General features: G+C 34.6%; 1 protein-coding gene across 1 annotated transcript; it reads right to left on the reverse strand.

Annotated features, from left to right (window-relative positions):
- Positions 1 to 3,528: 3,528 nt before the first annotated feature.
- Positions 3,529 to 4,176, reverse strand: LOC149831902 (putative invertase inhibitor). The gene is made up of 2 exons (XM_090013107.1): positions 3,646 to 4,176; positions 3,529 to 3,543 (listed from the first exon to the last, which is right to left on the reverse strand). Exons 1-2 carry the CDS (start codon positions 4,174 to 4,176, stop codon positions 3,529 to 3,531), a joined length of 546 nt encoding a protein of 181 aa, XP_089869233.1.
- Between the last annotated feature and the right edge of the window lie 7,583 nt (positions 4,177 to 11,759).

Genomic DNA, 11,759 nt, shown 5'->3' on the forward strand with positions numbered 1-11,759 from the left:
AAAAGGCAAAACTCATATTTCAGAACTATCTTCTCAACTTCAACAATTAAGAGAAGAACAAAGGATGAACTAAGAAAAATGAGAATGCGAGAGAGAAGAACGTAAGCGACTTCTTAAACAATTAGAGCTAGAGAGTGAAGAATCTAGGAAACTTAGAGAGCATAGATTCTTTCATACAAAACCCTACCTCGTCTTATTTTTAAATTTTTATCGTAGGGATGTTGCCAGAATGTCCTAATTGGATGGACTCATGGCTAAACCCATAATTTGCTATAAGTGCAATTGAGCATCTACCTATTAAAGAGTAGACAAAACATCTAATAGTGTTACAAAGGAAATGTAATGTAAGTGCCTTTGTATTCCTTTTTCCTCTTAAAAATGTATATGACCCTTGTTTATATTTCATAATTGTATGGTATCTTAACTTCATGATCCTACCATTATCGTCATTTGATTTAATGTTGTTCTTGTATGATAGTAGATATTCTTGTATGATTCAATTTTGTATAGTGTAGTTTGATGTAATATTGTTTGCATAAAATTAACAGACGTCAACTTATCATTCACAAAGAGCAGGTGGGTGTTCTTCCTCATTGTAGATCAGTTCAGCACCCGCTAGCCAAGGTGAACACCTAGATGAGATCGACTTCAGATCACAAGTGGATGATATTTCAAGAGAGGAAGAGGAGACCCCCACACACCACAGGCCACTGCAACTCTAAAAATATCCATAGTGGCCTCAAGTAAATAGTAATCCAGTAACTTTTTAGTATAATTAAAAATTCATTAGTGTCATTCATATTAATATTTATTTCTTATAATAAATTAGCAAAATGCAGAGCTATCTTCTCAACGCAAGACTTGTATAGCCCACCAGAAGAAAATCAAGCAACAAAAGACTTCAATAACTATCAAGCATGCGACATAATGAGTCATGGGAATGGGCACCTCCATATTCTCTTAGAGGCTTTTATGCATCATCATGGAGTGGGCCAACATGACTCACAAGTTGTGGATAAAGGTCCCAGAGGACAAGAAGGTGGTGTTGTGTGAGGCAATTTATGTAATTATATTACCTAACTATATTTTGATGAATAAATTAATCCATAAAAAAAGTGTGACTAACTGTATCTTGATAATTTGGTACATGTCGAGTTGGATTTAGACAAGGATATAGTTGAACATTATGCTACCATGGAAAAGAAACTTCAACTAATATACTCAAGCATGCGAGAAGGTTTTTACAAACATTATAAGAGGTTTGAAAACCATGATATGCAGCAAAATATTCTTTTGAGAGAGTTAATAGTAAAGTGTGAAAAGGGTTTTGCAACTTTTTCATCAAAGACTGTTGGATATATATTTATGAGTAAATAAATATTTTAATTTTTAGATTTTTATGAATTAATTGATCTTCCTTTGGTTAACAACAAACATCGATAAAAAATTCTGCGAATAGAGCAAAACAGATAGTCCAACATACCAGTGGATCATTTTTTACATCCAGAGGTTTTATGAGTGTAAGTTTCTTATTTTATAAGTTTTTTTTATATAGTAGCATAGTGCTAAACATGTATGATTTAATATAGTCTAAATTTTTTATTTGCAAACTAAAAAGGAAGGACACGAACTGAGAACGAGTGTGTTCTATAAAGAAACACACACTCATTTAGATCACATGATATTCATCTATAACGAAGCAGAAGATACTTTTATAAGTAACTCGCAAGTTATAGCAGTGACGCAGAAGCTATATTCATTCATTCAATTTTGTATATTATAATTAGTTATTGTTAACCAAATATTAATGTCGTGCAGAACAAGTTGCACTTTATGGAGATTGAAAGTGATGAAATATGTTCTTCACAAGGAGGCCTATTGATGTTGTAGTGAGGCATCTTTTCCAAGGTCCTCGGGGAGCAGTCTAGACATGTGAGAGGGATGGGTACATTTGTTATTTCATCCAAAAGCAAAACTCATATTTCAGAACTTTCTTCTCAAATCTAACAATTAAAAGAAGAACAAAGGATGAACCAAGAAGATTGAGAACGAGAGAGAGAGAAAAACTGAAGCGACTCCTTCAACAACTAGACCTAGAGAGTGAAGAAACTAGAATGCTCACAGACCAGATGCATGCCTTCATAGATTCTTCCATATAGAACCCTACATCCTAGATTTCTCTTATTTTTTGGATGAACATGTCCTAGATTTTGGTGTCATGTTATATATGTTATAAAAAAACATGTTTGTTTATATATTATGTTTTTGTTTGGCCTCTATTCATTTTCATCATACTAATTATATATATATACATACATATATAATCTGATATATATCTATATATATTTGTTGAATTAAAGTTAATATCTTCTTAGATGTGAAAAGATATTTTGTCAATGTTATCTTTATGCATTTTAAGATTCCCATGAAAGTATAGAAAAAAGGCGAAAGCATTATTGAGCCTTTAATCATAATCTGATTAAAATATTTGTATGTTATCAGACAGAATTTTATACTACTATCATCATCATTGACATTATCATAACTATTTCTTTTTATAAATTTTTTTGAATTATCATATTCTGCTCATTCTTGAAGTGCATTGTTGTAGGTTTAGAGAAGATGTAGGGGAGGGGTTAAAGATGATGCATGTTTGTGTTTTAAAGTGTGTTTATTGCAGGTTTATTGAGAATATAGGGGAGGGGGTTGGAGAACATATATGTTTATTTTTTGAAGTATGTTTATTGCAGGTTTGGAGAGAATATATGGGAGGGGGTGGAGGAGGATGTATGTTAGCTTTTTAAAGTGTGTTTATTTTTTATAGTGTATGTTTATACTTGAATGTATCTTTTAAGATGTATAGACACTAGTATATGTTTATATTTGAATATATATTTAAAGTATAAGCTTATGTTTGAATGGATGTATCTTCGAGATATGTATGTTTAAGGAGGTAGGAGAGGATGAATGTTTGAAAAGGTTAGAGAAGTGTTTGTTTATATTTGAATTGATGTTTCAAGTGTATTTTATATTTGAATGGATATATGATTGAGGATGTTTGAAGTGTATATTTAAATGTTTATATTCGAATGGATGCTATTTTGTTTAATATAATATAAAAAAGCTAAAACTAATATAAAAAATTTATTTTTACGGGTTTAAGGCCTATAACAATGACATTCTTGTTTCGTAATCAGCCGAACCCTATGTCTCCATTACAACCTATAACAACAGCATAATTTTTACTGTTATAATTATAATGGAGACTTAATTGTCAATTGGTTTTCCTAATTATAAAAAAAATTTATCGCCGATGTTGGGTCACACATTAATGGAGACATATAATTTGTCGCTATTATAGACCCATAGGGATTATAAATATTGTAGTTCATCACCACCACACGTCTCATTCTATAGAGGTGGGTGTTGCCGCTACTCTCAAATAATTGTAGGGTTCCGAAGTGAGGTGTGTGGTAAGGATTGAATGTAACTGACAATCGATTATATATTATTATTACCATAGCTGCCCTACTTTATCCCTGGCTGCAACATGAGGAAAAACACAAAGGTGGGGATGACAATGGCAAAATCTTATTCAAGAACAAGAGGGATACCAATCACTTCTGTAACCTATTATGAGGGTACCTCTATTATGAGAGCCAAGATGTGAAGACCAACCCTTCCAAGCCTAAAATAATCATCATCTTCCTTGGCCATGGTGGATGATGATATATTCAAGTCCTTGTAACACTGCTCGCATGTGTCGGCAGTGACAAGGGGTTCTCCCACATACATCCGTAATTCTTCCGTGAGTCGTTTCAACTTCAAAAGACTGAGAGCTCGGGGGATGTCTGACTCAACATCCTGAGAATACAGTTGTTCGCATTCTCTGAGGCAGTTTAACGTGGCCTGATCGGTTTCCTTCTTGAGCAATTGGTTGATGTATGATATTGTTGAAGTAGCATTTCTGAGTGCTAGGCCGACGAAGATGTTCACTAGACCAATGAGGTCTGCAGTGTAGCTCGGCTTCTCAGCTTGAAGTGTCGTCAAGCAAAACTCGTAATCTCCCGCTCGCTTGCAAGTTTTCCGTATGAACTCTATCCCTTGCTCGCCATCAACATGCACCCAGTATTGGAACAGAAAAAGAGAGATGAGGAAGACGACGAGGGCAGACATCGCTGGCATGTTGATGAGACGACAATTTTGTGTTGTTGATGCTGCCTGTGCGTGTGATGTAAAAAGAAGGCGAAGTAACTGAAATACACAAGGGAGAGGGCGTGTAGAGTAAATTGCCATAAAGAAAGTTTCCAAATATGGTTTTTGCTATAACTGCAAAGACAGAGAGAGAGAGAGAGAGAGAGGATACTAATAAGCAAAACGTTCATGCAATTTACCAAATAGGCAACACAAAGATTCTCATGTTCCAACCAAGCACTATCCTTAACGTTACCATTTTCTACACCTTGCTTAATCAGTGCAATGAAATCTTGGCCTACGTCAAATCTTATTTACTATAGACCAAGGTTCTTTAAATGCCATGAGGCGAAGCGAGGCGTTGAGCCTGCGCTTCGCCTCTGAGGCGTACGCCTCTCACAACATGAGACTCTCAAGTATCCGTGGTATATCTAAAATATTGTAAAAATATGTGGTATTTTTGTAGGGATGTTAATGGATTGAATTTAATGCGTATTCGACTGCATCAGAATGACCTTTGTTTAATGATCAGATTTGGAAAGCTGAAACCCCATCTGCTTATAATCAGATTTCTTTTTTTATATTTACCTTAGGCGCATCACTGCAATGCTTCAGTACCTTTAGCCTGTGCTTCGCCTTTGAAGCGTACGCTTCAGGTACTGAGGCGTACACCTCTCACAACACTGGTATAGACAGCATGGACTTTCTTTTCTGTGAAAAGTATATGAAAGTTAGGAAGATGGAATGGAGATCGAAAGGTAGGGTTGATAAGTGAACCCAGCAACTCATGGCTCGGCTTGGCCCAAACTCGTTCATGTTGGGTTCATTTGGAAACACGAGCTTGATAGTTATTGGTTGGACTTACTTACCATACCCAGCTAATATCCTTACAAAATAAAAAATTACCTCCAAACATCTCTTCTTTTTTATTGTTGTTGTTTTTCTGAGCCAGTAAAGCCACTTTTTATTTTATCATACAAATTTTTAATTACATTCTCAACTCAAATAGCAACATGTCAATTAAGAAAAAGTTACGAAGCATCAAATTGTTTACACCTCATACCCTTGTTTTTTCTTTTATAGATGGGATAGGATTTACAAAAGACGACATGCTTTTTTTCATTCGAAAAAAGAGAGATTACGAAGTTTAATCCAAAAGGCCTGACTCTGATTTAAACTGGGCTGCCGATCAACACATTGGGTCTAATCCTGTTTGTCAACCTACAACTATTTGAAGCCCTGTATTTGTTACTCTGCTTCTCGTGTAAATGGGCTCCGGGTGACTGCTCAGCACCAGTTCCCTATTGATTTCTTGCTGAATTAATGAACTGCCTTTTTTCTTGCAAACAAAAAAAGGCCGTTCACAGGCAGATCGCCTGTCACAGAAGAACAACAGTAATCAGCAAAAACTTTAAGTCAGCCCAGCAACACTTAAATTATTGCTGATTATGCAACTCTAGAATTGGAGCATAGAATTGTCATGAAATTTAGCCTCAAGACTCCTTAAACCCTGCCCGATGAGTCAGCTTAATTAAGGATCCAAGTTGAAAGATGTCACTGGTTTGATACATGGTGTGTGTCTTTTGCCACGAGGACGAAATCGAGAGAATTGCTGGAGAACAAAGTGGACCTCAAGGGTTTCATATGTAGGGCCTTCGCTAGAGCCAGTCGGGTTCACAACCGGTCTGGTTCCAACCGATAAAAACCACCTTTACCCTTAGCACAAAAAAGAAAAGTTGTCATGAAATTTTTTCAGGAACATGATTTGGTTATTGTCATTCATTAAATGATAAGATTATATGTTGTGTTAATTATAACATGCTGCACTGTTGTAACAGTTTATCTTGTGTATGAATTCATGCCTAATGGTTCACTTGAGAAATTCAACTTTTTTAAAGAATATAAGCAAGGATGTGATGAGCGTATCTTGTACTTCGACATCAAGTCACATAACATTATACTTGACCATAGATTTACACCTAAAATTTCTGATTTTGGCTTGGCAAAGTTTTACTCAAAGTGTCAAAGCATTATATCCATGACCCCTGCAAGGGGCACTATGGGGTACATTGCACCAAAAGATTTCGGGCATTCACAAAACATGACCAGACCTTTAGGAAAATTTTCAAGTTTCAAAATTCTAAGTACCCAGCAAATTGAACTCGTCTTATGTTTGAATTCTTATAGTACAAATGTTGTCAAAATATCCTAATTGGTTGGACTCATGGCTAGACCCATAATTTGCTATAAGTGCAATTGAGCATCTACCTATTAAAGAGTTGACAAAACATCTACTAGTGTTACAAAGGAAATGTAATGTAAGTACCTTTGTATTCTTTTTTCCTCTTAAAAATGTATATGACCCTTGTTTATATTTCATAATTGTATGTTATCTTAACTTCATGATCCTGCTATTGTCATCATTTGATTTAATGTTGTTCTTGTATGATAGTAAATATTCTTGTATGATTTAATTTTGTACAGTGTAATTTGTTCTAATATTGTTTGCATGAAATTAACATATGTCGACTTATCATTCACGAAGAGGATGTGGGTGTTTTTCTTCCCCATAGATCAGTTCACCAATGCCAACCAAGGTGAACTCTTAGATGAAATCGACTTCAGATCACAAGTGGGTGATACTTTAAAGGAGAAAGAGAAGAACGCTACACACAATGGCTACTACACCTCCAGAGGCATCCATAGTGGCCTCAGGTAAATATTAATCCAGTAACTTTTTAGTATAATTAAAAATTTATTACTGTCATTCATATTAATATTTATTTCTTATAACAAATTACCAAATGCAGAGCTATCTTTTCAACACAGTTGTGAGAAGAATAAATGTGCAGCCCACTAGAAAAAAATCAAGCAACGAAAGGCTTCAATAACTATCAAACCTGCGATGTAAAGAGTCGTGGGCAAGGGCGCCTTCATATTCTTTAGGAGGCTTTTGTGCATCGTCATGAAGCGAGCAAACATTACTCACAAGTCATGGATAAAGGTCTGAAAGGATGAGAAGATGGTATTGTGTGAGGCAATTTATGCAATTATATTACCTAACTATATTTTGATGAATAAATTAATCCATAAAAAAAGTGTTACTAACTGTATCTTGATAATTTGGTGCAGGCTGAGTTGGATTTAGACAAGAATATAGTTGAACATCACGCTACCATGGAGAAGAAACTTCAACTAATATACTCAACCATGCGAGAAGGTTTTTATAAACATTATAAGAGGTTTGAAAACCAGAATATGCAGTAAAATATTCTTTTGAGAGAGTTAACAGTAAAGTGTGGAAAGGGTTTTGCAACTTTTCCATCGAAGACTATTGGACGGTAAATATTAGATATATATTTATTAGTAAATAAATATTTTAATTTTTAGATTTTTATGAACTAATTGATCTTCATTTGGTTAACAACAAATATCGATGAAAAATTCTACGAATAGAGCAAAACAGACAATCCAACATACCAGTACATGTATGATTTAATATAGTCTAAATGGAAGGACACCAACTGAGAATGAGTGTGTTTTAGAAAGAGACACACACTCATTCAGATCACACGATATTCATCTGCATTGAAGCAGAAGATACTTTTGTAAGTAACTCAAAATTTATAGCAGTGAAGCATAAGCTACATTCATTCATTCATTTAATTTTGTATATTATAATTAGTTATTGAAAACCAAATGTTAACGTCGTGTAAAACAAGTTGTACTTTGTGGAGATTGAAAGTGATGAAATATATTCTTCATAAGGAGGCTTGTTGATGTTGTAGTGAGGCATCTTTTCCAAGGTCCTCGGGGAGCGGTCTAGACATGTGAGAGGGATGGGTACATTTATCATTTCATCCAAAAGCAAAACTCATATTTCAGAACTATTGTCTCAAATCTAACAATTAAAAGAAGAACAAAGGATGAACCGAGAAGATTAAGAATGAGAGAGAGAAAAATGAAAGTGACTCCTTCAACAACTAGACCTAGAGATTGAAGAAACTAGGATGCTTAGAGAGCATATGCATACCTTCATAGATTCTTCCATATAGAACCCTACATCCTAGATTTCTCTTATTTTTTGTATGAACATGTCCTAGATTTTGGTGTCATGTTATATATGTTATAAAAAAACTTGTTTGTTTATATATTATATTTTTGTTTGGCCTCTATTCAGTTTTACCATACTAATTATATATATATATATATATATATATATAATCAATTATATATCTATATATATTTATTGAATTAAAGTTAATATCTTCTTAGATATGAAAAGATATTTTGTCAATGTTATCTTTATGCATTTTTAGATTCACATGAAAGTACAAAAAAAGGTGAAAGCATTACTGAGCCTTCCATCGTAATCTAATTAAAATATATGTATGTTATCATACTGAATTTTTATACTACTATTATTATCATTAACATTATCATAATTATTTTTTTTATAATTTTTTTTTGACTTGTCATATTCTGCTCATTCTTGAAGTGCATTATTGTAGGTTTAGAGAAGATGTAGGGGAGGGGTTAGAGATGATGTATGTTTTTTTTTGTTTATTGCAGGTTTATAGATAATGTAGGGGAGGGGGTTGGAGAAGATATATGTTTCTTTTTTGAAGTGTGTTTATTGCAAGTTTGGAGAGAATATATGGGAGGGGGTGGGGGAGGATGTATGTTAGCTTTTTAAAATGTGTTTATTTTTTATAGTGCATGTTTAGATTTAAATGTATCTTTTAAGATGTATAAACACTAGTATATGTTTATATTTGAATTGATATTTAAAGTGTAAGCTTATATTTGAATGGATGTATGTTTGAGATATGTATGTTTAAGGAGGTAGGAGAGGATGAATGTTCGAGGAGTTTGAATTGATGTTTCAAGTGTATTTTATATTTGAATGGATATATGTTTGCGGATGTTTGAAGTGTATATTTAAATGTTTATATTCGAATGGATTGCATTTTGTTTAATATAATGTAGAATAAAATAAAACTAATATAATTTTTTTTTTACGGATTTAAGACCTATAACAGTGACATTCTTGTTTCATTATCAGCCTGAACCCTATGTCTCCATTACAACCTATAACAACAGCATAATTTTTACTGTTATATCTTATAATGGAAACTTAATTGTTAATTGGTTTTCCTAATTATAAAAAAAATTATCCGGTGTTCTGTCACACATTAATGGAGACCTATAAATGTCACTATTCTTAACAAAGGCAAAAAAAATCAGCCTTTTTTGTCCCTTTTATAGACCCATAGGGACGATAAATAGGGCTATAGTGGCGAGAAAAGTTACCACTATACCGTCATCCTTACAGTGTATTGGTTTTGTTGATTGCTTGGAAGTATTTGGCGAGAGAGAAACAACTGGACATTCAATGTCAAGAACAATCCAATGGGAGCTTAGGCACAGGTTTAGAATTAAATGGCCCAATTCTGATTTAGATTGGATTGGTCTGCCAAGGATTGGACGTTTCTAAGCATGAAATTTGTTTTTCTGTTCTTGTTAAGTATCTTGTTTTTTTGGCTTCATTGTGATACCTCGTCCCTTATGACTGAGTTGTAGTTGATGATTCAATGAACATTTTTTTTTTCAAAAAAAAAACAAAAACAAATCTTGCTGGTGATGAGGAACCTTCAATAGGGAAGATTGTAACTTAAATAACCAAACAAAGAACAAGCGCGTCTCACCTCTATACAGTTATTATGTTTTCTCTTTCTGATTTTTGTAACAAAATAATTAATCTACCCGAATCTTAATGCCTAAGCTTTTTATACCAATATGTCTGACGTTACGTCCCAAGGAACCAACCATTGAATCGAAAGGTAACTGAGAGCAGTTATCATGTTGCATATAACAAAATTGTAGTTCATCACCACCACACGTCTCACTCTATAGATGTGGGTGTTGCCGCTACTCTCAAATAATTGCAGGGTTTCGAATTGAGGTGTGTGGTAAGGATTGAATGTAACCGACAATCGATTATATATTATTATTACCATGGCTGCCGTACTTTATTCCTGGCTGCAACATGAGGAAAAGCACAAAGGTTGGGATGACAATGGCAAAATCTTATTCAAGAACAAGAGGGATACCAATCACTTCTGTAACCTATTATGAGGGTATCCCTATTATGAGGGCCAAGATGCCAAGACCAACCCTTCCAAGCCTAAAATAATCATCATTTTTCTTGGTCATGGTGGATGATGATATATTCAATTCCTTGTAACACTGCTCGCATGTGTCAGCAGTGACAAGAAGATGCCCCACATACATCCTCAGTTCTTCCGTGAGTCGCTTCTCCTCCAAAAGAATGAGAGCATGGGGGATGTCCAACTCAACATCCCTCGACTACAGTTGTTCGCATTCTCTGAGGCAGGTTAACGTGACTTGATCAGTTTCCTTCTTGAGCAATTGGTTGATGTATGATATTGTTGAAGTAGCATTCCTGAGTACTAGGCCGACGGAGATATTCACTAGACCAACAAGGTCTGCAGTGTAGCTTGGCTTCTCAGCTTGAAGTGTCGTCAAGCAAAACTTGTAATCTCCAGTTCGGTTGCAAGTTTTCCGTATGAACTCTATCCCTTGCTCGCCATCAACATGCACCCAGTATTGGAACAGCAAAAGAGAGATGAGGAAGACGACGATTACAGACATCGCTGGCATGTTAACGAGACGACAATTTTGTGTTCTTGATGCTGCCTGTGCGTATGATGTAGAAAGAAGGCGAAGTTACTGATATACACAAGGGAGAGGGAGTGTAGAGTAAATTACCATAAAGAAAGTTTCCAAATATGGTTTTTGCTATAACTGCAGAGAGAGAGAGAGAGAGAGAGAGAGGATACTAATAAGCAAAACGTTCATGCAATGTACCAAACAGGCAACACAAAGATTCTCATGTTCCAACCAAGCACTATCCTTAACGTTACCATTTTCTACACCTTGCCTAATCAGTGCAATGAAATCTTGGCCTACGTCAAATCTTATTTAGAATAGACAGCATGGACTTTCTTTTCTGTGAAAAGTATATGAAAGTTAGGAAGATGGAATGGAGATCGAAAGATAGGGTTGATAAGCGAACCCAACAACTCATGGCTAGGCTTGGCCCAAACTAGTTCATGTTCGGTTCATTTGGAAACGCGAGCTTGATCGTTATTGGTTGGACTTACTTACCATACCCAGCTAATATCCCTACAAAATTAAAAAATTACCTACAAACATCTTTTTTTTGTTTTTGTTGTTTTTCTGCGCCAGTAAAGCCACTTTTTCTTTTATCATACAATTTTTTAATTACATTCTCAACTCAAATGGCAACATGTCAATTAAGAAAAAGTTATGAAGCATCAAATTGTTTACACCTCATACCCTTGTTTTTTCTTTTATAGATAGGATAGGATTTACAAAAGACGACATGCTTTTTTTTATTCAAAAGAAGAGATATGAAAGCCTAGAAGTTTACTCCAAAAGACCTGACTCTGATTTAAACAACAATGTTGTTGGATGGCGTCTTAGCTTTCCAGCAGGCTAAAGAACACTAAAATCGGACT

The sequence above is a fragment of the Nuphar pumila genome, chromosome 7, assembly GCF_984573655.1.
Source record: "Nuphar pumila chromosome 7, dmNupPumi1.hap1.1, whole genome shotgun sequence".
NCBI lineage: Eukaryota > Viridiplantae > Streptophyta > Magnoliopsida > Nymphaeales > Nymphaeaceae > Nuphar > Nuphar pumila.

Coding starts and splice junctions, on each gene's coding strand:
- LOC149831902 (XM_090013107.1), bottom strand. CDS start 4,176: ATGTCTGCCCTCGTCGTCTTCCTCATCTCTCTTTTTCTGTTCCAATAC.